Below are 27,830 nucleotides of genomic sequence, written 5' to 3'. Positions count from 1 at the left end.
TATTTAACGTTATATAAATATATTATAATTTCTAACTTTATAATAATATTGTAATATTATAGTAGTAGTTTATTATATAAATAAAAATTACTATATTATGAATATATTAATGTTACACATTAACCTTTATTGGTAATAAATTATTTTACTTTATTATATATTATATTATTTATTATATAATATTGTTATGGTGTTCCCATTCGCTAAAAGTACAAGCTCATTGTCAAGTAACGAACAAGTATGCTACATGATATCCCCCAATCAATTTGACGGTCAGAGACCAGCACGAACGGCCACTCCGCCAACTCTACGACTCGACATTCCTTCATGTCGACTCGAAAGGGGAAACTTGCCGACCCCTCTTTTTGTCGAAGACGACTCGCCACGAGTCCACTCTACCATTTGCCAGACGCCTTACGCAGCCGACTCGAAAGACGTTACTTCTTGGCCAAGTCAGAGGACAACCTTTTCCTCGAGCTTATCCTCGCTGACAACGTGTCAAGATCGCATCAATGCTTGTCAGGCATCATCATGCCTCTGCCCCGACAGTCTTCATGACTTATTGGGTCATGTTGTGCTTCGCGCGGCACGCATAACATCATGTCAGCGTCAATCACGCAGCTAGTCTCCAGCCGACACATGTACAGCAAGTGATGACGTAACTGCCAGTACACGCTTCTTCACCGTCATCCTGTGCTCGGCTAGAATGACGGTTCCACCCCTCATCCCCACAGGTATAAATACAAGTATTATTCTACCTTGCAAAAAAGATCTTGATTTCCAAATCTAATCCTTAAGCAATCGCCATGCACAAGAACTCTCATAGTTCTTATTTACCCCATTCAAGTTCACCAGCTGGCTTGATCGTCGGAGGTACCACGGGGGATGCAAACCCCGGCCTCTCACGAGTCTTTTCCTGTGCAGGCTGAGCAGATACCCCAATTCAAGAACTAGACATAAAGTCAGGGAAGAAAGCGGCCCCTTCATCCATCCATCATCATCTCGTCCCATCACAGATGCATATTTGACTGTGTGACCTCCAGCCGCACCAACAAATATATCAATATTTTATATACTACATTACACGTACTATATAATATCCTATTACTTTATTATTATAGTGTTATTATTTTATTACTAACATATTACTATTACATAACATTTCATAATTATTAATTTAGTATATATCATTTATAAAAATTAATAATATTATAATGATTGTAATATTGTATAGTATATTATTATATCATTATTTATTATCAACTTTTTCCAACAGCAATGACGTAAGGGGGGGTATATATATGCAAATAACCGTGTAAAGAATTACACTGGGCCATTTCTAAATTGGGCCTCAACTAGAGCTGCTTATTAATTAGGCCGCACTTGTCCAGCCCGTTATCCTCCCTCTACGTTGCAGAATCAATAAGTGCAGGTAAAACTAGTGGTCAGCCAAGTGTAAGAGACAGGGAGCCTAATCCAAGCTGCCGCCGATAGCAGAGAGGGAGGGGGGATTAAAAGATGGAAGAGGAGTACGAAGGAGCCTTCGTCCAAAGATTTGAACTCAAACCTCCGACTTCTCCGGCTGACCCTCCCTTATTACCGCTACAGGGCCTCACCTTCGCCGTCAAAGATATGTGCGTTCTCGGCTTTCATTCTTTCCCCCTCCCCAAACCTTTCCTCTTTTTTTTTTCTTTTCTCCTTTGCTAACGTTAGCATATTTGGCGGCGATCAGATTCGATGTCAGCGGCCACGTCACCGGGTTCGGGAACCCGGACTGGGCCAGGACCCACGAACCGGCCAAATCCACAGCCCCCGCTGTTGCGGCCCTTCTTGAAGCTGGCGCTACTTGTCTCGGCAAAACGGTCATGGATGAATTGGCCTACAGGTCCGCTTTCTATCATCGACTCGACTTCGGCACCCCCAAAGTTTTATTTTTGACACTTTGATACCCCCAAAGTTTAGGATATCGAAGTTAGAAGTATGTGAACTTCGAGGCGTCAAAGTTAAAAAGATTTGGAAACTTTTGGGTATATACGTTGGGAAATGTATGAACTTTTGGGTATCAAAGTGTCAAAAAAAGTTTGGGATATAAAGTCAAGAAAAGTGTACGCTCTGGGTATTAAAGTGTCAAAAGAAGAACAAATTTTCAAAACCAACCCCTTTCAACATTTAATCCCAAAAACCGACCTCTTTTGCATTTAATTTCACAAACCGACCTGGTTTCAGTTCTGACACTGAATCCAGGTCGATTTTTGAAGAAAAAAAATTCGAAACTACACGGGAGTTGAACTCCCGTGAAGTTTAGCATATTTTTAACAATCTGCTAAAACTTCACGGGAGTTGAATCAACTCCCGTGAAGTTTTATTGGTTAAACAAACTTTACGGGAGTTGAACTCCCGTGAAGTTGTGTTTGTTGAACAAACTTCACGGGAGTTCAACATCCGGGAAGTTTGTAATATGCCAAAAACTTTCAGTCCAATTTTCAGAGAGCCAACTCTCAAATTTTTTTTACTTCAACTCCCGTGGAGTTGCAGGTTTCACAAACCATGCACAACAGCCTGTGCATGTTCTGTACGCAACATACCTCATATACATTATATTTACCTGTTAACGATAGATCTCATATACACTGAATTACAACAATATATACATAATTCAACCATGAATTAAACACGAATCAAACAATACTCACAAAGAGTACATATATAACAATAATTGATCCACAAAAGTATAGTATTTGAAAATTTATAAAAGTTACAAATTTTAACAAGATAAGCTCACATATAACCCAAAATAGATCCTCTCCTTCCTCTCCCTCTCTTCCCCCTCCCCCTCGCTCTTCTCCACCCCCTGTGTATGAGGTTGCGAAGTGTCGGGTCCATTAGCATGCGAAATGCCGGTTCCATCAGCATGCGAAGTGTCGACTTCATCGTCACATGGTCATCGTCATCGCGTGTACGCTTGCCCAAATGATCGAGACATGTCCTCACGGTCTGCAAACTCATCAACGTGAGTCTTATGAAACACCTGTGCTATTGTCTTCTTGATCCTGGTGAAGACCCCTGACACTATCGAATCCTGAATCTCAGGCATGTGCGCATCAATATCAGCTTCAATGCTATCAAAAAGCACGGACCTACGAGGTAAACAATTTATTAAGTACCATCTATATAAAAAATATTATAATTTATCTTAGAAACTTACACAATCTCTCTCAATCATCCCACTAGGGATGTAACTGTCTGTCGGTGGACGTGACATGTGTTCAGCTGATGGTTGTGGGTCACGCGTGATCCATCTACGTGTGATATCCCAATACCAACGCATATACGCGGTATAATCAACAGCTGTGTCTCTTGTAACCTATATAAAATCCCACATGTGAGTCCACCTGTCTATGTAGGCCATACGGACTACGGCCCAGTCGGTACGATGCGATGTAGGTCGTCGTCGACGATCGATATGCTCGACAGGCTCTGATACATGCTGAGAGATTAGAACTTACCGTTGCACATGGTCGGGGACATGCATCTCCACAATCTCCTGACAGATCAATGAAACTCTGGCTCTTCACAAGTCGGGACTATCTCGACAGATAGGTACAAGAGTATGCATATCGAGCTCCGGCGATGAATAGGCTCTCCACTTGAACTGAAATAAGATAAAATATTTATCAGTATCAACAACAAAACTATAATATTCATAACAACATCGAGTTTTATATTTACCTCTTCGTGTTGGAGGACATCAAGCTCATTTCGGTAAAACTCACGATGTCGCGTCGCTGATTTGTAGTTAGCGTACCACACGTTATACCTATTTGGCATAAAGAATATATGAGTTCAAATTCAGTTAAATAAAATTGTGTGGACAATTATACCTGTATGCCAAAGGAAACTGTCTCTGTAAGTCACGGTGCATAAGCAAAGTCGGTCTGCTAACATGAATGTGCTCCCATGACCAAATCTGGATCAACGTGCAGCATCCCTTGAATTCTTTATTCTCCATTAAGGATACTCTACCCAGTTTTCTATACAAGTACGTCAACACCGTACTGCCCCACGATAGTGCGTCGCATACACCAAAATCCTCCAGCAGTGACAGTCATCGTGCATGTACAAGAGTCTTGCTTGCATCAGGAAATAGCATGCACCCTATCATGTGCAGTATGTATGCACGAGCCTGAAACTCAAGCGTCTTAATGGAGGCATATGGTGGTATATCTCCCTGAAATGTCTGACGAAGCCACCATAGTTTTATCGCACCACTCCTCAAGTCGGGTACCTGACTAAGAAGCTTAACACATACCTCAGCCCAATTATGGTCATCGGTGTCCGTAACTGTCAGGCCATCGATGCGGAGCCCAAATATGACGGTTACGTCCTGTAAGGTGATGATACACTCCCCTATATGCCTGTGAAAAGTGTTGGTCTCTGGCCTTCACCTCTCAATCAGTGCAGTGATAAGCAAGGTTTTAAATGTCGGATGTCGGGTTCATGTCGGATGGCTGAAATCCATATCGGATAAAGAAAATCGGGGATATATCGGGGGACATTGACTAAATATCGGATTGCCATATCGAGTAGTGTGTATATGTATAATATCATGTCTTAAATATAATCTAAGCATTCATAAATTCAATATAAACATACTTTATAAATTCTATAGACTAAACATATAAAAAAGTAAAGAATATATGGATTTAGGTTCATAAATTCTTTCTATCGGGTTCATAAGAAACCCTTAAACATGAGAACGGGTCAAACGAGTTTGAGTATTTATCACTAAACCCAAACCCGATAACAAAAAACAGATCTTAAAAAAAAATACTATATCGGTCGATTTTTCAAAGCTAAAAAATAGGTTGATATGCCTGATATGACCCTGATATTTCCGATTTGGCCCTGAAAACCGATATACGAGTTGAAAACGTCCATGTCGTGTCGGTCAAGCCCTCAAACCGATATGTCGGCCGACATGTCGGACATGTCGGGCGACATTTAAAACCTTGGTGATAAGCGGCCAATCAAGCCTAATATATTGCACTGTCGAACACTCCTGAAACCCAGCCTGAGCTGTCAGCTGTAGTACTCTCTCATCCTTAATGACCCAAGTCGAATGACTCTGGGAATGATCGACCATGGTGATGTCTGGTACGGGCTACACATCAAACAAAATTGGTTAAGTATATTAAGAAAAATTAAAATTAGTGCAAATGCTAAGGAATATATATACCAAAAACGTTTTACCTGTCCTGAGCAAATATGGTTTGAACAATGTCTCGTCTGGAGGTACAAAACATCGGGATGTATCGGTCTCGGATCCATAATGAATATATCAGAGATTAAAATATTAGAGGACAATGTACAATGTGTTAGATATTTCAGTTGAATGACTGACTTAGTCATATATAAAAAACATATTACAACAAATGAATGCGCAATGTGAAGAAAGAATAATTTGAAACCAAACATTAAAATTAGATCCCAAACATAGTACGAAACGCTACAAATTATAATTACGAATGTCATACGAAAACAAACACAGTACGAAATGCTACAAATTACAAATCAACGTCTAATCCTAGCTGGACAACTGTTTTTTATTGTGGCCCGATTGATCGCATCTACTGCACTTATTTCTCCTCCTAATTCCTTCACGATCGTCATCCATACTATTTCTAATTCGTATGGTACGAAGGCGCCCCGCCGACCTTTTATACAAAAGAGGTAATATCTGTGACCCATCTTGTGTCCAATGTCGACTATCATATGGTAGACGAAAATACTCTTTGTACATTTGTTAATAGTTGTAAGTAGAATACCAACTCGTGATGAACTCATAATGTGAAATCCTCACACCACCATGTAGATCAGAACAAGTCGCGATAACATGTGAACAAGGAATCCATTGTAGTTGGGTACATTGCCTTCATAGGCAGTCCCAAGATTTTATTTTTTGAGTGCTTCAAGATAATGTGGTAAGATCTCATAAGTTTTGTCTCAATCCCCGAATATTTTTATCATCGTCTTCCTCCTAGCCATTGTTACGTTAAACGCTGAACGTTTCTAGGCGTCGGACTTGACGCCCAGCGTTTAGTCACCTAGGCGGGCGCTTCAGCGGTTTCTGGGCGTTTTTTTCTTTTTTATTTTTTTAATTGTGATACTTGAAGATAAATATATATATACTCAATCAAAGATGCATAAATACTAAAATACCAATACTATTAACTAAATTGTTTAGTTTACCAATTACAATAGCTCTTTGTATGTTTATACTTCTCAGCTCAAATTATAAGTTCATCTCAACAGTGAAAAGTTCATTTTCAACTCAAATTACTGTTAACTTATAAGTTACTGTTAAGTTTAAGTTAATAATAAACTTAAACTTAAGTTTACTGTTAACTAAAATATTGTTAACTTAAGTTTACTGTTTACTTAAACTTAAGTGTACCATCAACAAAAAACTTAATATTAACTTAAACTTAAACTTAAGTTTACTGTTAGCTTAAACTTAAGTCTAACTTAAACTTAAACTTAAGTTTACTGTTAACTTACACTTCTTAAGTTTAAGTTACTGTTGTTAACTAACTTAAATAGATATTTAAGAAGTATTTTTTACCTTGTTAGTAGTTACAGAGATCGGGGGAGCTCGGTAATATTGCAGAAGACGTTAGGCAGACTAGACGTTTGAGCAAGCGCCTAGCGCCTAGACCCCTGGACGTGTGCCCAGACGTTTGACTATTTTTAAATTATTTAATTATAATAATTGATAAAAATATGTATTAATTTATATAAATTTTCAAAAAAAGATAGCAATCTTAGTTCCACAATAAATCTGCATACCTAGATACTAAATAGCTAAAATAATAATTAACAATGTTAGAGTCTAAGATGTTTTCTTTTTTATTTTTAATTATAATAATTGATAGTGAATGTTAATGTTATAGAAAGCTTAGATGCCGGACTGGTGTCTAGGCAGATTTTTTTCTTCATTTAAGTGGTGGTCAATGAGGTTTTACTGAAGGTCAGAGAAGCTAGTGGAGGTGTTCATATTTGGAGGTTAATGGAGTTTGGAGGACGTGTAGGCTACAACACATAAAATCACAACCAATGCCTACAGGGTGTAATCCACGTAAACAGATAATGTTCCTCTAAACGCTCGTAAAATCTAGATGAGCTGTCTAAATATCGTCTAGACGCTAGGCGCTAGTTAGGCGGCCTAGATACCGTCTAGGCCTAGGCGTACGTCTAAGCGGACTAAACGGATGTTTTTTAAAACAGTGCTCCTAGCATTCCAACACTTGTTATATGATACATCTAAGTTGGTTGTTTTATGCACTAAAAGACGAATATCTTTTGCCCTTAGATCAAGATCCTCCCTTAGATACGGTAAAATCAATCGATATATAAAAGAAGAGGACGCATACTTTTTATTTATCTCCAATCGAGGATTGCTACATGTGTTGAGTCCGTTGTATGCCGTGATTTTGAAATGCCCACCTACTCTTACACTCGAACGTGAATTAAACTTCCAAGGACATTTCGCATTGCCATCATGGTGTCCACCATTATCTTCGTCTTCACCATCTTTACGATAAAAACAAATCACATAATAGCTTGTTGTGTTATTTTTTGTTGGCCTAAACTTGATATTTTTGGCAATGGCATACGAGCGAAGCGCATAAATCAATTTCTCCTTACTTTCAAAAAGATCCCCCTTCATGAATGAGAAGTCCTCGTCCTGTGTAGCATCACCGCTATTAGTGCTAATAGAAACATTTTTCATCATGGAGTTATCAATCCATTCTCCTTGAAGTTCATCGGGTGGTAGATCCTCTAAGACAACATACTTATTATTAGTATAACATCTATCAATGTGCTGGTTGTCCCCTTCATCGCAATCTATCATCGCCATACTATTAATTTGTAAACCGTCATCTTCATCATCATTCTCGGATTCGACACTTGCATTATCTTCTTGATGGGCCGTATTAGTATCGAAAGCATTTGAAATGCCTACCATCGAATGACTGCTCATGTATTGTGATTGTGTCCAACCTTCATCTTATTGCGGAGATAAAAAGCCGACGGAGTCAACTTCAAGGTCCTCCAACATGCGGGAGTACATTCCATCGTTATTCAACGATTTGCCCAAATTCTTCTGATGTTTTTTAATGAACAATTCAACCGAACGCCCCTCACCGTGTAACACTCTAATAAGACCCATATCATAGTCACTTGATATTTGAATGTCGTTTGTTCTATTCCCCGCAACAGGATAATTACAAATAACATTGAGGTGATACTCATGTGAGTTGGTTAATGTAAGTTTGTGTAATTCATTAACCAATTCATCAAAAGTACACGATTTTATTATAAACAACGGTCTCGTCACACCTCCTTCATAAACGGGCATATTATTTTCGAGATAGTTAATCTTCCCATCATATGAACAAAGAATTACGATTCGATCGTTCATCATTACCTCTGAAGAGTAAAAAATTCACGATTAATATTACACGAAAAAACTTTAAAAAAATGTTACTTACCATTAAATCCTATCTTATCAATTTTAAGAACCCATAATTTTAACTAAATTCATATATCAATATCAAACATATGTAGTAACACTAACATTTACATTTTTTGATAATTTCCCCTCTAAATACACAAAATTATTTAAATTTTCTTCACAATCTTCCCAAATAATTCACAAGTAATTTCTAAAATCTAATTTTTCCAAGTAATCATCATGATATAGTGAGACTATATAAGAATTTAGGAGGAATTTTTTTTTAAAAGATTTTACCTTAAATTTTTCCTAATTTCCGATGATCTTCGGTGATGACGGCGGCGAGAACGATCTACTCTGGTGAGGATGATGACCGCCAGCGGGGGGGACTTCAGCGACGACGGTGGGGACCGGCGACGACGGAGTTAGTGGTGGTGGGGAAAGAGGGTTAGGGTTTCGGTTTGGGAACGGGTCAGAGAGGGGTGCGGGTTAGGTGATGACTTCGGTGAGGATGATGACCGGGGACGGCGGGAACTTCGGCGATAGCGGTGGGGAGCGGTGGGGAACAGTGAAGAGAGGGTTAGAGTTTTCGGTTTGGGAATGGGTGAGGAGGGGTGCGGGTTGGGTGATGATTTCACGGGGCTGGGCCTTAAATAGGCGTCTACAACTCCACGGGAGTTGAACTCCCGTGGAGTTACAGTCAAAATTTTTCCGAGAGTTAGCTCTCTGAAAATTGGACTGACATGTTACAAACTTCACGGGAGTTGAACTCCCGTGAAGTTTGTTCAACAAATACAACTTCACGGGAGTTCAACTCCCGTGAAGTTTGTTTAATCAATAAAACTCCATGGGAGTTGAACTCCAGTGATGTTTTAGCAGATTGTTAACAATCTGCTAAAACATCACGGGAGTTCAACTCCCGTAAAGTTTCTAAATTTTATTGTCAAAAACCAACCTGGTTTCAGCGCCAGGGCTGAAACCAGGTCGGTTTTTAAAATTAAGTGCAAAAGAGGTTGGTTTTTGGGATTAAATGTTGAAAGGGGTTGGTTTTGAAAATTTGTCCGTCAAAAGAACTTTGGGGTATCAAAACTTAGAAGAGATGTAAGCTTTAGAGTGCAAAATCGCAAATAACCCTTCAAAAAATTATTAGCTGATGGTATTTTGGCGGATGAGAGACCAAATAGCAATAACCCTAGGATTTAAGGAGCTAATGAGCAATTTCGTAGATCTGAGCAACCCCAAACTTTTAATCTTTGCAGCATTAATGGAGAGAACTTCCATTATGGGACGCCCCCTAACCCTGTTGCACCGGGTCGAGTGCCAGGAGGGTCTTCCAGTGGATCAGCTGTGGCGGTTGCAGCTGGGCTCGTTGATTTCTCTCTAGGTGATCGATTATCTCTTTATCTAATTTGAGTTTATTTACCATTTTGTCATATCCATTGTTTTTTTAATTAAAGCCCCTTTAATAGAAGTTACAAATAATTTCAAAGTTTAAGTGAGGGTTGTATGTTGTAGTTTAATGTTTCAGCATCTACTTTATGAGCTGAATCTTGGATTGACACAACGGTTTCCCCCCCTTTTTAAATCCTAGTTTGAAGTGAAGTGTGGATTTATGATTATTATTTTGTAAATATGTAACAGTTTTTGTGCATGACTGAATACGAGTCGAGACGTTAAATCACTGGAAAGTTTCTTGAATTGTCATGAGTTTTCCTTGTCTAAAAGATCCTACAAGTTATTTTCCTATATAACCAATTCACTAAAATATAAACAAATAACAAGAATTTTATAGTTTATTGAGGATGATAAGAGTCCCTTTTTCTTATTCTCATTATACACAATATAATTCAGCAATAATCTTATCGGTACTGGAATAAACATTCACTTGATCATAGTTGTCTTACCTATGAACTTGCCACCAATATGTTGAGGGTTGGCTTCAAGTTATTTACTTGTCACAAAAACTTCAACAATTCCTGAGGTGCTTTTTGAGATGGTGTTGTTTGTTATCCGATCCCATCTAATGGGGGAGAAAGAGACTTCATGAGGATTATGTCAATTTTCAATTGTGTTATATTCTTTTAACAGGTACTGATACTGGGGGAAGTGTAAGGGTTCCTGCAGCATATTGTGGAATTTTTGGTATCCGGCCTTCACATGGCGCTGTATCTTCCAGTGGAGTCATCCCTATGGCTGAGAGCTTTGATACCGTTGGTAATAACATTATAAGTTACATCCTTGATCAATGCACTTCTTTAGAGAAGTAGGATAATCCAACATCTTAATCAGCTTTGAAGAGAAATTTGGATATACTTATCTTTGAACTTTTACTCGATGTTTGTATTGGCCTCTCTATTTTTCATTAACATATGTTCAACAGATTCAAAATGACACATGGACATGTGTGATTCTCTAATTTTAATAGTCAATAAAGCAAGATTATCAAATATATCATCTTATCTATAGTGGATATCTTCGTAGTGTAAAAAGAAATATCTCACTTTACTCATAAGACTCATAACTTTCATATTTATACTAATGTGAGTTGCATCTTTTTTTTCTTTCAACTTTGTACTTAAGAATCCAGCATGTTTCGATGATTATTAGTCAATTTTACTTTTCGCTCTGTTAAATGCAGTATTGTTGCTTAATTCTCAAGTGGACGCACCGATTAAAGACAACAAATTTAGGGATGAGATCTAGATGGACAATAATTTCTCATCTTCGTTAATTCTATGAAAATCCATGACTTAGATTCACATCTTCTCTAGTTTGATCCTGATGTTATTTGTCACAACTTTTCTAGGATGGTTTGCGAGAGATCCTTCTACCTTAGCTCTTGTTGCGCGTGTATTGTTGCCGTCACCTATCGAAGCTATGCAACAGCCTACTCATGTAATTATTCCTGAAGATTGTTTCCAGCTTTTAGTTTCTCCAAGCGACCAACTTTCTCAGATCCTCATTAGTTCTTTGGAAAATATGTATGGGTGTAAGTGCTTTTTTTCACTCTTTTTAATTATATGTTTGGTCTGGTGTTTTATATTATGACATTCTACTAATAAACAAAGAGATGGTGTTTTTTGGTGAGACGATCTTGGTAGAATTGTAAAGAGGAAGTTACAGCTTCTGAATGCACAGGTTCAAACCCTAAGTGTTGCACATTCCTCAGGATATGAATCGTGCTAATAATAGTTTCTGCAGGTGACAGAATAAAGCGTCAAAATCTTGGCAACTATGTTTATAATGAAGTTCCAAGCTCAAGAACTATCATAAGTAAACTCTCAGAAAGCCAAGCTTCTACCATACCAGCTCTTGGAGCTGTATCATATGCCATGCGGTCAATCCAAAGGTGTGAAATTTGTTTCCATAAATTACCTGCAAGTGATATTGTCTAGTTGCTCGTTATAGCCTTATAGGATTAACATGATTATCCTTGGTGTACTATTATATTACTAGCAATTTTGTACTCTTCTTTTATTTATTTCTTGTGGTTGTCAATGCCATTCTGCATGTGATTTAATTCCCATGATACTATTGTTTCTAAAAACATTATGCCATACATATAGGTTTGAGTTCAAAGAAAATCATGGAGAATGGATTAATACAACAAAACCGAAATTTGGGCCTGGAATTTCAGAAAGAATTGCAGAAGCTGTTAATGCAACAGATGAAAATATAGAGTGCTACAGGACATTGAAGAGTGAGCTTCAGGTTGCCTTGACTGCTCTTCTAGAGGTAGCTCTTATTCTTATCCTTTGCTAATAACTCTTTCATGTTTATTTCATCATGGATATCTCTGCTTTTTCATACTTTCTGAAACTAAGTGTCTGTTTCTCTAGAGAAGTTACCATTTGATCAGTAGGTTCACCAACATCTTATTTAGCCTAACCACAGACCTAGGATGAAGAACAGATCAAAAATGTGATTGCAAAATTCAGTTTTCTGAGGTATGGAATTTTAACCTCACATAGATCAATGTAGTTAATGATTCCATGAAAGGCACATGCATATATCTTGTGAAAGGAACGCATGTAAAACTGCTATTCTGCTTCAGTCTTGTTCTTGATCAGATGTTCAAATAATTTGTATTATAAGGATATTGATTAGATCATTTACTTTATACCTCTAATTCCAAAAATCAACTTTTTGTATGGTAATGTCATAGACTCATAGCTTTCTATTCTTCGTCTTACTTATCTCAAGCACTTGAACTCTCCTTCTGTGTTGGTTCATTGTTCATAGATTTTTACTGTTATATTCATTCTTATGTTTCCTTCTTTTCTCCAAAATTTACTTTTTGAAGAATTATGGGGTGCTTGCAATCCCTACTCTTCCTGGTCCTCCGCCTAAAGTCAACACGGAGGCTGTTACACTGGAAAATTTTCGAGCTAAAGCATTTTGCCTGCTCTCAATTGCGGGAATGTCTGGGTTTTGCCAGGTACTTAAATATATTAATTGTGATTCAGAGTTTTAAATTCTTCAAATCAAAATAAAATAACTTGTGTTGCATGATATTATAATATTTTGCTATTTCACAGGTTACGGTTCCACCAGTCTTGCATGATATTATAATATTTCACTATTTTACAGGTTACGATTCCACTTGGTATGCATAATAATCTTCCAGTTTCAATTTCACTAGTGGCAAAACATGGAGCAGATCATTTTCTTCTCAATCTTGCTGATTCTCTTTATGCTACTATGAGAGAGCAAGCTAGAACTGTATGGAAAATGGATTGTTAATCTTAGTTATTCGTTTATACTGAGAGAAAGAATTGAGGAGAGTACAAAGTCTATCTCTTTCATTGAGCTTTCTTGCATAATATAGGGCGGTAGGGAATCATGAAGTTTTTTGGGCTTAGTGTGCTTCCTAAATGCCCTTTCAGTGTTGTAAGCATGTAAAACATAGAAGAGAAGTTTGTACTCCTACTGTATCATACTCAGCGACAGTTTTTCATGTAACTGGACTTTTGTTCATTTTGTGAAAATGTATTTTCTGAATGGAGTTGAAGATATCTGTGTCAGATCTCTGGCTGATTATTTTGCCTTCCATAAATGAATTGTAAATGATTATATTGACTCTTTCTACAATTTCTAACGCTTTATTAATTTGAAAATGTTTTATTGATCATAAATAGTTTACTATTCTATCTTCTTGATGACGATGGATGACGACAAGTGGTCAGCAAGAGAGAGCCTATATATCCAAATAGCTAAGCTGCCGAAACCAGAGAGGAAGAATAGGGAATATGATGGGAGATGAAAGTGAAGAAGAGAGTATGGAGCCTTCATCCAAAGATTTGAACTCAAGCCTCTACCTATTTCTCCACGTGACCCTCCATTACCTTTACAAGGCCTCACCCCTGCCGTCAAAGATATGTGGGTTCTTCTCTTCATCTCACGTTCATTCAAAAATATCCTCTTTTTTTTTTTTTTTGCCCCCTTCTTCTTCTTCTTAACGTGTGAATTGATTTTGGTGATTAGATTCAGTGGTTATGTGACGGGGTTCAGGAATCCAGACTGGGCTAAGACCCATGAACCAGCCAAATCGACAGCCCCTGCTGTTATGGCACTTCTTGAAGCTGGCGCCACTTGCCTCGGTAAAACTGTCATGGATGAATTGGCCTACTGGTACCTTACCATTATGGAACACCCACTAACCCCATTGCACGTGATCAAGTACATGGAGGTTCTTCCAGTGGATCCAGTGTTGCAGTGGTCAGTTGCTGTTAACCATATTGGTTTGCCTCAGTTGCTGCATTTACCGAATGAATACATAATTTGCCCAGGGAATATACGCTGGTGTTTGCTCAACGCAACATGTCCCTAGCTACAAGAACAATATCGACAAATTTAAAGCTAAGGGCATTGATTCTGTGATCTGCGTGGTCGTGAATGATTCATATGTCATGAATGGCTGGGCCAAAAAATTGCAAGCAAAGGAAGCAGGCAGTACCTTCCCAGTTAACCTTAATGTGTGTATAATCTACAATTAGTTATAGCTATGTCATCATTCAATCCTCTTTACTACTACTGTCCATTCCAAGATTTACCATTTTTAGAGTATTTATCGAAAGGAACAAATGAAGATTTTGTTTGTGGAACTATTGTTCTACTTTAGGCTTGGGTGTAAGTATGTAGCTTCGTAGAAGCCTGATTTTGTTATATTGGACACCAGCCCCCTGTATGCAATTTATTTCCATCATGCAAGTCAGCGTAGAAATGTATCTATATGTGCATAAGATGGATTGAAGCTGCATTGGAGTATAGGAGTTTTAACTTGAAGATGACTCAACCAAGCATTATGCACAAACAAAAGTCACAGGGAATTTATCATTGCAAAGTAGGAAGGATATTTGGTTTTCATTTGTATGTACTCTATGACCAACGAATTGAAAAACACGATGTTTTCTAGTTTTTTGAATTTAGAATAGTGTACGATGTTTCATTTTCTTTCCAGTTATCTCCGACAATAGATTGAAGGGAAGATCTTAAATAAAACCCCATGCCTATCTATGCTTTGTGAATCGGAATGTTGATCACACTTGAATTTTAGATAGTGTCTGGTATGTAAAGCAAATGTCAATGGCTTAGCGCTATTCTTTAACATGAAACTAAAATAACAAAAATAAATCTTGAATTCCCTTGTTATAGTGGACGGAAAAAACGTGCTATCATGATCACCTAAGTTAGGTGGATTTGAAACTTGTAGGAACATATTTGCAGGCTCCAGCTTAATCAATGTCTCTTGTAGATTATGGCTATTTGTTCCCTCCCTCTCTCCCTATGTGTAAAGCTTCATTAACCTCCACAATGGGCATGGTTCCTGTAATGCATATTATCCCAAAGAATTTATGCATCACTGGTTATGCATAACATCATATTAAACCTTTCAGATTGAATTTGTTGGTGATTTTGATGGCAGAGTATGGATTCGGATTTGGATCTTTCTGCTGCATTGCTTGGACATCGTTCCCAAAGGTACACTCAGTAACAAATCGGTTATCCTTTTCTATTATGTTATCGGTTTCCTTCTTTTGCTAATCTGTGTATTTTCATGACACTAAGTTCACAACATGCATCTCTATTCCATAATAAACTAACAGACTGCATATTTATGTCATCAATTTCTGATGCATTACCTGTTTTAGTTATGCATACAATGTGATACAACCTCGATCTCCCCATAATTTTATACATTATTCATCTCTCCGGTAAAATCAATGACATTAAATTGTTGTGATTGTTCATTCCGGTTATCTTACCAAATTTTTGGTTGCATAAAAACTTTGTAAAGGTTTAAAGGCATTAAATTTTATTAGTTGAAAATACGTGCCTGTGGAGTAATACATGGACATAAAAGAACAATGGAAAGTTGGTTGAATTACTATGTATGCAGAGAAATTCTTCATAAGATACATGTTCTACTGAAAAAGGTAAAAATAAGGTATATTAAAGTACTAAGTTTGTTAATATGCTAGAAATGACTATCATAGTCCTTGCATACTTATGAGATGTTAAAGCAACTTCCTCTCCAGAAGAAGAAAAGGCTGGTAAATGTAGCTTTGAGGCTAAGAAACCAACAGCAATATCATATTTTCGTATGGCATGAAAAATTAGCATTCAGATATCATTGAATGCGGTAGGAATTAAGATTAGTTGCATCTTAAATGGAGAGATTCCCATATTAAATTGAGAATGTCAATTTAAATTTGTTTATGTGACAGAGATAAGGGAATCTAATTTTTAATTTTCACATGAGAGGGTCTGCGCATGTGCGCACGTGAATCAAAAATTGGTTTATATTTGAATTTGAATTGAATTTGATAGAGCAGATGAGGAGAGAGGATGGAATGGATGGAGTTGGTCCATGAGGGTTGCATCGATCCAGAAAGGCAGTATGGGCGGGAGAATTTTGTCCCTTTTCTTTCCCATTTGGAAATTATGAGCGTTTCTCTCCAGTGCTGGTTGTTGCTTGGTATTGTAGTTTCATGTTCAGAAATGTTCATATAGCTATGTCTAGAGGTATCTAAATCTGCATCAGAACATACTAGTGTATCTAAATCTGCATGTGCCATACTATTAAGCTAAAGCAGTAACTAGTAACGGATACATATAGAGGAATAGAAAACATGACCTCTAGTTGTACGTATTTTCAGATTCTTTTCATCGAGAATCTGTAGTCTTAGATAGTATCTCGAATACTGAATATCGATAATAGTAAGCAGTATATGTTTATGATATAAAGTTTAAAAGAGTTGATTTTTTTATTAATCACCTGAATCGTTATTTGAAGATCTTGATAGAATGATAAAAGCTCTCAAATAACGTTAGCATGGGACTTTGGTATGTTTAGTATGGTATAAGTTAGAATGACATTGGCTAGTGTTTGGGCGAGTTGTTCTTCTCTACTGAATTATAGTTACATGGCACATTCAAAATTGATTCTCCTGGATGATCCCATGATGTTCTGTAGCTTATCCAAGTTGGCTGATCGCATCTGATAAATTTGGCATTGGCAAGATACTCCTATAGGAGTAAATATTTTATTTGTCAGTTGAAATTTTTCTTACAAGAATATGATAAATTTAGATGGGATATAGTAAATTTGAGAAGAAACTCCTCTATGGGTAAATATTTCATTTGCTTGTTGAAACTTTTCTCATGAGAATTTGATAAATTTAGACAAAGGCCTTGGAAGGAAAATGTTTTTTAACTATCTCGTTTATAAATTTTTAACCTGAGGGAAGAGCAAGGTTTAAAATTATGGTCAACATTTTCATGATTGTATATTGTTTGGTTTCATATCATTATGTCATTACGCCATCTTAGAGTACGAGTATATAAACCAGAATGCTTAATAATTTTGATTATTTTGCAGGTGACCAGCCCGTGTTGTGTATGGAAAGATCGAAGTTCTTAGTGTTGAGAAAGTTCCTTCCGAATTCAAGGTTTCTGGTGGAGAGGTAATCCTGGACCGTATCTAATCTGATCTTCTCTTTGAGACAGCGAAACGTCAGTTTTCTTCTTTTGTTTCTCAACATCCTGCATTTCCCTATAATAAGTTAGCGATCCGTTAGCGAGCCATGAACAGCAAACATTAGCTACAGTCTTTTGCTACTCTACACGGACAAGTTATTTGAATGTAATCCTTTGCTTCAACTTATGCTCAAATCACTAGTTTTCTTGCCCTCTTTTGTCAGAGGTAGCTTACCCTTATAAGAATTGAATAAGGTTCTGTAGCTTTTCGCGCTGGGGCTCAGCAGAAAAGGTGATTCTTGCGGTGCCTAAACTGTAAATCCGTTTTTCTGTACGTTGATCAGGACAGGATGTTGGTTATTTAAATTTGTTCTGCTGTTGTTGAGAATTGAAAGATCTGGCATAGATAAGGCGAAATGATTATTTTGTGAGTTCATTATTACGTCTTTTCGTGCCCTCCTTCAGTGCCTAGATTAGTTTGATCGACGAAGATAAGAGGATTTAAGATCTCAGTTTTGAAGCATATGTCCGTTCTCCATCCGCTGTAGTTGTAATTACAACATTAGTTGTTCAAGCAAAACGATGTTCTATGCATTTGAACTACCATAAAAGATATGTCAGACCAAATACTTTCGGCAACTTATAACATAGCTCACATCTCGATGCAGATCAAATCTTACAGGCTCAACTCCATTCAATTTATCGTCGATTAGAACTCTACCACATCAAGAAATACAAATCCAACTGCATTCTTCATTATAGTTTCAATCCCAACAATTTCTCTTGCCAGCGACCAAAATAGATAGTAGACAAGCACATTACAGAGATCATCAACCACTCATAACTCGCTTCTATTCTTTCATTTAGCTATTTCAGGCACATCCAAGAAGATAACAACAGATTGTCATAGAGCAAAAGAATCTAATAACAGCTCCTCACATTCAAACATAAGCTCATTCTCAAACCTCTGCAACACAAAACGCTCCTCGGGGGTGATGAGACTTGTGACGCTGCACCTGTCGTTGGAGAAAGGCATCCGTCCTGTCCTCCCTGCACGATGAAGATAGTCGACTGCTGTCCTCGGGAGATCAAAATTATATACATGTGTTGTCTCTGGCAGGTCGAAACCTCTGCCTGCCAAGTCTGTCGCCACTAATAGGCAGCCTCCTTGTCTCACGTCCTGCACTCACGAGTTTAAAACTAAGTAAACAAGAATTCATACTAAATGGCAACGTTAGATGAGCTTATTGACTAAGTTGATTCTCCTAAGAATAATTCAATGATTTCCACATTAAAAAAAAGAAGAAGAAACAACAATGATAAACAGAAAAGGAAGGAAATTATATTCATTCATAATTTGATACCAATTACTACAACGTAGCAAGCTGTTTACAAATTGGGAAGTCTCCAACAATATATAGATAGAGAATAAATGCAGCTTAACTTGGACTGTATTATTACAGTAAATTGGTTCCTAAAACAGAAACTTACCGATAGTGATGTTGCTCGTGCGTTAAAATTCATGTTTTCTTCAAGCAGGAGGGCCTCCAGGCCGCCATTATAGGATTCTCTCAGATATTCAATGACAAGGGTTGTTGAAGGAGGCTTCCCAGCCTTTTTAGACTTCTCTGACTACCATAATTAGTGAACAAAATGTTAGGCACATGGCAATATCAAATAGAACAGGTAACAAAGAGAACTGAGGGACAAAACCTGTACTCCAACAAAAATTATCCCTGATTTTGGTGCATCTCTTTGAAGCAAGGACAGCAAGATATGCAATCTTTCTTTCTTATTGCAAACCTGTAAAATGTAGAAAGTAAAGATGCTGTATCAATAAAACTTCAATGTGAACGGAAAGATTTGTCTGATTTCTCCTTAAACAAAGAGCATATGTATAATATGAAAAGTAAAAAAGAGAGAGGCATGAGAAATTATTGAAGATAAGGATTATGACATTCAAAACAAGAAACATCATAAATTCTGAAATGTCTCACCACAAAATTGTGACTCAAGCGTGAAGGCATTGGCTCAATGGGATTCACATGAATGTGGACCACATCATTCTATGTACATAAAAAGAAAGAGCATATAAAAATTAGGCTGGCGAAAACCCACTACAGGTAAAAGCAAAAATGAAACCCCTTTACTGGAATCAAACTCTATACAGAAACATTAGAAAACCACAAACATCTGAATACCTTGGTCCATTTCTGTTGCACGCAGTCGTAAAGAAATCGGTTGTGTTGGGGAATAGATGCACTAGCAAAAACGGTCTGACGTGTATGGATAGTCGAGTATGATGTCAACAGCTTTCTAAGAGAGTATACTTGTTTCGATGAGCTAAAGATAAAATCAACCTGAAATGGAGAAAATTGGTGCATTTGCAAATAAATAGCAGCAGTATCGAAAATAGTGCAAATCAGGAAACATGGTAATTGTTTTTAAACTATCAAGAATGTTAGACTTAACTTCCAAAGAAAATAAATAACTACTTGACTTTATGAAAATTGTCTATAAATGCATGTACAAGAATGCAATACCATTTAGTTTATTTAAAGGAGGGAGAACCTGGGAAGAAGTCAAGAACCAGAGAAAGCACACTGGGATCATAATTTCTGTCTTTATTTTGTTATGCAGGTATTGCTGCTCAAGCAAGATTTATCTTCTTCACTTGTTTGATGTGTTAAGATATTTTTTTGTTACAATTTGATTCTAGACCTTTCTTTAGTTTTTTCTACACTCCTTTTTTTCATTTATACATGAGGCTGGGAGTTACCTTGGCTCATGTTCAAGTTTTACCCAGGATATATTAATGACTGTATAAAGTTTGAAAAAAAGGCGATAGGAGAAGTGCAGACAAATGTATGTATACAGGATAATTATGAGAATAACGTGTGTAATCATATTATGTATCCCATGAGATACCCCTGATACAGGTTTCAATGACCAAATTCATTTGCCAAACTCTTTTTTTACCCCATCTATCACCAGCATTTTATCAGAATTTTGACCACCTCTCTCTCTACCATATCTCAGTAGATCTCATGCCTACACTCACCATGTGAAGACGTGTATAATATGTCATCCACTATGGCTTATCATAGGCTGTTTTGGGAGTTGGAATCCTTGAAGCTCAATAGTTGTGTACCAAGCCTTACATGAGTTGTTGTAGGTGTGCATGCCATGGCATGGATGCATGTTTTGTTTGCAAGTCAAGAGAAGTGTTCCCTCAACTGTTGTACTAGTTTCCTTTGGGACTTTAACCATTATCAAGAACAAAAAAAAAAGAAAAGGAAAGGTGTATAAGGTGGCTGCAATATGATTACCTCATCAATTACCAGAACACGCAATGTATCAAGCTTAAACACATTCTTCTCAATCATCTGAGTCAAGCTTGCAATAGTAGCAACCACTATTTCAGGAGGCTCAGCCTGAAAAGAAAAAGGTAATGAGAAAACATGCATAACCAAAAACAATTTGGCAATGAAAGGAAAGACAAAATACTAAAAACTATTTTTTATGACAAAAACAAGCATTTTTAATTTCAGCTGTTTAGCGGAAGATATGATACACGGAATCAAACAACGAAAACATATTAAATACAAAATGGTAAGTTCAGAACATACCTTTAGCCAGCTCTTATGCCGCTTTAACATTCCACCATCTAACAGAGCCATCACAGTACATGTTTTTTGCGTAAACTCGAAGCCCACTGGCTTTGCTGAAAGCATCCTAGCAACTTTTGTAACCTTGAAAGTAGAACAAGAACACAAGGAAATCATGAAAATTTGTAATCCAGGTATCACGATCACGATAAGACATAGGAAAGGGGCACAACTTACTTGCATCCCAAGTTCCCTATTTGGTACTACTATCAGTGCTTGAACAGCAGACCTCTGAATGTTAGTCGCCGAAAATACTGACAATAAGTATGCCAACGTTTTGCCTGAACCTGTCTAGGGAAGACAATAGTGTAGCAGAATAAGTTACAAGTTCATGCCAAGGTATTAATATGTCTCAAGTTAGTTTCCATGTAGATAAGCCTACTACTGGGTACCGCGGCTTCCGCCTATGCAGCATCATATGCCAAGAAAATAGTAAATGATGGGTGGTTAAACTATGGAGAGTAAGGAACTATTCAAGCCTTAATTACCATTTAAAAAAACCCTTAATGTTTTTTTTTGGATGAACAATAACATTTTTTAGGGTAAATTACACTAAACCCCCATGAACTTTTAGCATTTTGTAGTAAACCCTCGATAACTTTCAAAATCGCACTAAACACCCCAAGAACTTTCAAAAATCACATTGCTCAAAAATTTTCAAAGTAACATTAAAACGCTAATTACTTCCGCAGAAAGCCCTAGAGTTAACACCGTTACATCTGACGTAGCACGTGCAACCCGCATGACTTGAAAGACCAAAGTACTCCTTAAATTATTAATAAAACTCTCACAATCTATTTATATTTTCAACCATGAAAACAGAGATCTCTCATTTTTTTTGTCATTCGTTTTCCTCTCATACGCACACAGGTTGGGTCCCGAACCCTAATTGTTATTCTATTTTTTTACTGTACTTCTCCTTTAATGCCTTATTATGTTTTTTTTGCTCCAATGTGTGGGGATTATCTGCAAAATGCGGAAACTTATTGGGACTTTTCTGCAATTCCAAAAGTTATTAGGGGCTTAGTGTGATTTTGAAAGTTCTTGGGGGTTTTGTGTCATTTTTAAAGTTCTTGGGGGTTTTGTGTGATTTTTTTTAGTTGGGTTAGTGTGATTTTGAAAGTTATTCGGGGTTTACTGCAAAATGCTGAAAGTTCATGGGGGTGTAATCTACCCTTCTTTTTATATCAGTATAGACATTGATTTATCCCAGTTCTGTTCATTTATGCACAATGCTGACTTTTCTTATTGTAATGTCATACAGAATAAAGCATCTGTAGATGTTGATATTAATATATATATGGAAAAATGAAAGCATTCAAACGTATATACCACGACTGTTCCCGGAGAAAATAGAATTGAATCTTATCTGAGCTAACTTCCATACTCAGTGACAGCTTGCAGAAACTAGTATACAGGTCCGAACTAGAACAGAACCATTTCAAAAAGCAGTAAGTAACCTGTGCATGAAGTACGCAATCCCGCCCTGATAGTAAAACCGGCAGAGATTGTTGTTGAACATCAGTAGGCACAACATATCCAATTTCTTCAGCTCTACATAAGATTAACAATGCTCTCAGATGATTCCATGGGGCATTTCCACAAACAGCTTCAGGGCAAGCGGCATAATTAGCAAAGATAGAATTAGATGGTCACCTCTTTATTATGTGCTCTGGAACTTTTCCTCTACAAATATCCCTGAGAGTGGGACTGCAAGAAGCAGGTGGAGCTTCAGCCATGGAAACTGAAGAGGAGGAGGCTGCGAACGACGCTCGCTTCGATCGGCAGCTTGCAAAAGAAATGTCACGGTCTGTGTAAGAGGAGAGCAGGAGAAGAGAATTGTTGGGATTTCTTCTTGGAATCACCATGAGGAGAGGATTCATACCACACAAACAACCCATGTCTGTTCCTAGTCGGACACAACAAGGGAAATACGCAGGGTTTGAATACGTGAAGGTATGAAGGCGCTCCCCGTCAATTACTGGATTGCGAAGGGCGTTTTCGTCAATAGAGACGGGTAACGTCAACCGCGCAAACTAACCGAAAATAACGATGTGGGTACCAAGCCCAAACTCTCTGCTCCTTCCCAATTTTGATATTTTTGGGATCAACGACCGTTTCAATCCCCCATTTCCTCTCATCACCGAATCCTAAAATTCTCCCCCTCTTTCGTTTTTATCCGAATCAAAATCTCTTCATTTCTCCGTTTCGAAACTTGCACAAAACATGACATCAAACCATGGATCTGCAGGTGCGAACAATGAGTCCGGAGATGCTAAAAAATCCAGCGACAAACAAGGAGGAGGGGAAAGCAAAGAGGATAAGGAAAAGGCAACTTCGACGGCGGAGGAGGACGTAGAGAATGCAAGGATCTCCGACGACGTCGACTGCTTCCTCGCCATCCTCCTCAGCCTCAAACAAAACGACCATGATCATAATAACAACGACCAGCATCCCCCCGACATTCCTCAATCCTCCATCGACAAATTACTGTCCACCGTGGAACTCGATCTGACCAAATGCGAATTCGAAAACAAGAGCGACAAATGGTTCGTCTCCCTTCTCGACGCCGTTGATCGCGTCGACAAGCTCTCCACCGCGCTCTCCGCCTTCTCCTCTTCAAACGACGATTACAGGAACGCCGCCGACCACTCAAGCTCCGTCCTCACATTCCTCAATCCTCCATCGACAAATTACTGTCCACCGTGGAACTCGATCTGACCAAATGCGAATTCGAAAACAAGAGCGACAAATGGTTCGTCTCCCTTCTCGACGCCGTTGATCGCGTCGACAAGCTCTCCACCGCGCTCTCCGCCTTCTCCTCTTCAAACGACGATTACAGGAACGCCGCCGACCACTCAAGCTCCGTCCTCCAACGCGCCATGACCTTCCTCGAAGAGCAATTCAGGCTCCTCCTGGAGGATTCCAGGATCAAGGTTCCCGCTTCCGCGTCGCGCAAGCCACCCCATTGGTCTCAAGATTCCGACTCCTCCAGCACCTTCTCTCCGTCAGCACCGAAGGACCCGAATGGTTGTGAGGACGAGATTAGCCCTCCCCCGTTCCCGCCGGAAATCATCGGCAGGCTTCACAGGAGCGCCGACGCGATGATCTCGCAGGCTACGGGGCTCGAATGCTTACAGCTATCCGCGTCGACACAACGCTTCGAGGAAGGCTTATCAGCATCGGCTTCCCAACAGCATCAGCGTCGACGAATCAATAAAGACGCAATGAGTCGCTGCAAAAGCCTGTTGGGGATCAGCACACTGGTCGCAGTCGCTTCGCCAGTTCAATCTCGTTCTTCTTCGCCCGTGAGAACGCGGCCTATGCGAGTCCGATCTTCTCTCAGCACGGCGGCTCATCGCGCGTAGACCTCTTCAACAACCTCGCTACGAGGCGTCCTCATCACCTCCTAAACTTCGCGTAGGGCGTCGCTTTAACGAAGGCTCCGCGAAGAAGCTCTTCAAGTTTCTGCGAGCATGTACGAGGCCTCACAGACATGCTGGCCTAGAGATGGACGTGGCTTTTCCCCTGGCAACAGACGAGGCGCCCGATCTCAAGTAGAGATGGCAGCACGGGGGTCCCCAGGCTCGGGGAGTCGGCCGTCGCCATGTTCTCCGATCTCGAAAACTCGATCAGGGCCGACGCAGCGAAATCTCCTGTCCCCGGGGGCGCAGTTCATCCCCTCACTAGTTACGTTATGAACTATCTCAAATACGCCTGCGAGTACAAAGCCACACTTGAGCAAGTCTTCGCTGAGGACCACCAAGCTGCGGATGCGAAATCACCGACGGCCAAGGCGGCGGAGCACACGCCGTTCGCAGCACAGATAATCGGCGTCATGGAGCTGCTGGATTCAAACCTAGAAACCAAGTCCAAACTGTACAGGGAGCTGGCACTGAACTACGTATTCTTGATGAACAACGGGAGGTACATCATCAAGAAGATCAAGGAGTCGGCGGAGATTCACGAGGTCGTAGGAGACAATTGGTACCGAAAGAGATCGTCGGAGATGAGGCAGTACCACAAGAGCTACCAGAGGGAGACGTGGTCGAAAGCTCTGGCATGCTTCAAAGACGAAGGGCTGAAGGGGAGCATGTTGAAGCCAGCGCTGAAGGAGAAAATGAAGAGTTTCAATGCCATGTTTGAGGAGATACACAAGAACCAGAGTAACTGGGTAGTGTGCGATGAGCAGCTGAAGTCGGAGCTGAGGGTGTCGATAACGGCGGTGGTCGTTTCTTGGCAAGTACAGGCAGAATTTGAGCGGGAGGCAAGCGGAGAAGCACGTCAAGTTTGGGCCGGAGGATATCGAGAACAAAATCAACGAGTTGTTCGAAGGGAATCCGTCGAATCATGGCCATGGCCATGGATATGGACTCGGGAGGAGAAGGTGATCATAGTTTTACATGGAAGGAGGTAGCTACGTACGATTTGGTTCTCCCTCTTCCGCATCTTCTTGATTTGATGAGTCCTTTGTACAATCGAACGATCGTGGGTATTATTTTGGGTTTTCGTTGTATTCAGATGTGTTTTATATACTCGAATTGTGACATGCGACGACTAGCTAGACCCTAAAGGGTGCCACTTGGGAAGGGTAAATGAAAAGAGATTAAGGAGAATGATTAATATAATGAGTTCATTCGATAATCCTAATGACTAAGTTATTAACTTGTTATATAAGTTTTATTTTAATCTTTATGATCTTTTTTAATGTTCGTGAATAATAAGGATTTTGACTATTTTCTTTATAATTAGATAGTTTAGCTCTTAATCCTTCTAAATATGAGTACTAGTAAACCCCTCATTTTGAGGGGATAACTCATTTTAATCCCTCTAAAGGGGTTAGCTTAACTTTTCTATATATTTTGTGTTTGACAAATTATAGAGAGTTAACTCACTTTAACCCCATATAGATTTTTTGTGTTTGACGAGTTAAGAAGGGGTTAAGTTTCCTTAACCTCTCACTTAACTCTTTACCAAACGACACCTAGACGATTAAGATGGCTCCTCAAGTTCAGGGTCGGAGCCATGCTAGGGCCAAATGGGCCTTTGCCACTCTTTGGGATATGAAACAAAACCTAACACTATCGCTAGCTAATAATTATTTTTGAGGGAGTATAATGCATGGATGTGTAATTTAAGGAAACCCTTGCAATTGCATTTTCCTCTGTAGCTCTACGCCACTGTTAATAGTGATGCAAATATGCAACTTTAAGATGTAATAAGAGTTAATTGTGATAAACCCCTTGTACGTAGTATTGCCCAGTTGCAAAAAGACTCACAATAGTTCTAATTATGCAGATACACCCCTTGTAGTATTTTCCCAAGTAAGGAGAGAACCATTCAATGAATTTTTTTTTTACACGTTTAAGTGTTAAGAAATTTAGTAATTGAGGTGTCTATCCGTGACAATAAAACTACAAGTCTATTTGTCTTTATAAAACTTTTTGATTGTTTTAAAAGTAAAAAAAATTCATTTAGAGGGTATGTCCGCAGAATTATAACTAAATGGGTCTATCTGCAACTAGGTGATGATGCATGGAACTTATCCATAATTAACCTGTTTAATGAAGACTTGGTTCAATGGAAGATGGACACTTATCTACCTTTGGTGTTCAAGCTAGTAAAGTTGGCACTAATAATTGTCATTTTGCAATGGCAAGGGTTACAAGAGCATTTTTAATAATAAAAGTTATTAGGAATGACGTTCGAAACAAATAGGAGATGAATACGTGATAATTGCTTTTGTACCTTATATCGAAAGGATATATTTTGCAACATTTGACGAGGAAGGTGTCATGAAGTGGGTTCAAGAAATGAAAATGAGAATAATACAATTATAAGTACTATATTCTAAATTGAAATATGATTTTGAAAAAGTCTTGTTATGTAATGATATTTAGCTGCTAATCAATTATGTGCTGAAAAATTTATATATTATAGTGTTTAATTACCTCTTGCACCCCCCCTTACTGAAATTACTGGCACCACCACTGCTCATCTTGACCAATATTTGGAAAATGTAATAAATCACAGATTTGTATGCATCCCCGTGAGGAAGTGTCGAATGATTTTTCACCTCATATTCATATAAATAATGTTAGGAGCACACCCCCTAACACACCACCAACCACACCCCCCTCTCCCATCGCTACAGTAAACCGGGCCTCACATGGGATTTTAAAAATTTTAAAATCCCATGTGAGGCCCGGTTTACTGTAGCGATGGGAGAGGGGGGGGGTGGTTGGGGGGGGGTGGTGTGGTAGGGGGTGTGCCCCTAACACCACTCTATTCATATATCACGCCTGAATCCTTAATGTAGACATGACAAATACCAGAAAATTTTTTAAGGGTAAACTACACTGAAACCCCATGAACTTTCAGTGTTTTTACAATAAAATGCTATGAACTTTCAAATCGCACTAACCCTCCAATAACTTCCGCATATAACCCCCAATATCTTTTGGGTAGATTACACTAAGCCCCTAATAACTTTTAAAATATCCTTTTATGTTGTTTTTTAGTTCTAATTTATGGGGTGTATCTACAAAATGCAGAAACTTATAGGGGATTTTCTGCAAAACAGAAAAGTTATTGGGGGGGTTGTGATTTTGAAAGGGGGTTTAGTGCAAAACGCTAAAAGTTCATGGGGGTCTATTATACTTTACACT

The 27,830-nt window shown here is 38.6% G+C and overlaps 3 protein-coding genes across 5 annotated transcripts; 2 read left to right on the top strand and 1 right to left on the bottom strand.

Moving 5' to 3' along the window:
* Positions 1,447 to 13,528, top strand: LOC109849382 (amidase 1). Of its 3 annotated transcripts, none has more exons than XM_020419203.1 (9): positions 1,447 to 1,634; positions 1,733 to 1,885; positions 9,775 to 9,899; positions 10,604 to 10,729; positions 11,322 to 11,504; positions 11,717 to 11,864; positions 12,082 to 12,250; positions 12,819 to 12,953; positions 13,054 to 13,258. In XM_020419203.1, exons 1-9 carry the CDS (start codon positions 1,519 to 1,521, stop codon positions 13,129 to 13,131), a joined length of 1,233 nt encoding a protein of 410 aa, XP_020274792.1. In that variant the 5' UTR covers positions 1,447 to 1,518; the 3' UTR covers positions 13,132 to 13,258. The 3 variants fall into 3 exon arrangements, with proteins under 3 accessions (XP_020274792.1, XP_020274793.1, XP_020274791.1); XM_020419202.1 differs by having other exon boundaries at positions 1,449 to 1,634; positions 13,106 to 13,528; XM_020419204.1 differs by lacking the exon at positions 10,604 to 10,729 and having other exon boundaries at positions 1,448 to 1,634; positions 13,106 to 13,528.
* Positions 18,220 to 23,785, bottom strand: LOC109850398 (DEAD-box ATP-dependent RNA helicase 58, chloroplastic). The gene is made up of 10 exons (XM_020420420.1): positions 22,819 to 23,785; positions 22,623 to 22,716; positions 21,340 to 21,453; positions 21,124 to 21,246; positions 20,824 to 20,928; positions 19,696 to 19,854; positions 19,492 to 19,560; positions 19,208 to 19,297; positions 18,986 to 19,126; positions 18,220 to 18,674 (listed from the first exon to the last, which is right to left on the bottom strand). The coding sequence occupies exons 1-10, from the start codon at positions 23,061 to 23,063 to the stop codon at positions 18,399 to 18,401; spliced, it is 1,416 nt and encodes a 471-aa protein (XP_020276009.1). The 5' UTR covers positions 23,064 to 23,785; the 3' UTR covers positions 18,220 to 18,398.
* Positions 23,389 to 25,770, top strand: LOC109847236. Its single transcript, XM_020416475.1, is given in 4 exon segments — positions 23,389 to 23,733; positions 23,799 to 24,470; positions 24,701 to 25,389; positions 25,391 to 25,770. Coding segments are annotated over 4 exon segments (1,869 nt in total). The 3' UTR covers positions 25,554 to 25,770.

This window comes from Asparagus officinalis, chromosome 7 (assembly GCF_001876935.1).
Source record: "Asparagus officinalis chromosome 7, Aspof.V1, whole genome shotgun sequence".
Taxonomy (NCBI): Eukaryota; Viridiplantae; Streptophyta; class Magnoliopsida; order Asparagales; family Asparagaceae; genus Asparagus; species Asparagus officinalis.
This window is presented reverse-complemented; position numbering and strand designations above follow the sequence as displayed.

Bases quoted from the DNA above. Each gene is read 5' to 3' on its own strand.
- LOC109849382 (XM_020419202.1), top strand. From the start codon at position 1,519: ATGGAAGAGGAGTACGAAGGAGCCTTCGTCCAAAGATTTGAACTCAAA. The intron at 10,730-11,321 runs GTAATAACATTA...CAACTTTTCTAG, and splicing joins TGAGAGCTTTGATACCGTTG to GATGGTTTGCGAGAGATCCT. The intron at 12,251-12,818 runs GTAGCTCTTATT...TACTTTTTGAAG, and splicing joins CCTTGACTGCTCTTCTAGAG to AATTATGGGGTGCTTGCAAT.
- LOC109850398 (XM_020420420.1), bottom strand. From the start codon at position 23,063: ATGGGTTGTTTGTGTGGTATGAATCCTCTCCTCATGGTGATTCCAAGA. The intron at 19,298-19,491 runs GTGAGACATTTC...TACATTTTACAG, and splicing joins GCTTGAGTCACAATTTTGTG to GTTTGCAATAAGAAAGAAAG. The intron at 18,675-18,985 runs GTAAGTTTCTGT...TCGTGAGTGCAG, and splicing joins CACGAGCAACATCACTATCG to GACGTGAGACAAGGAGGCTG.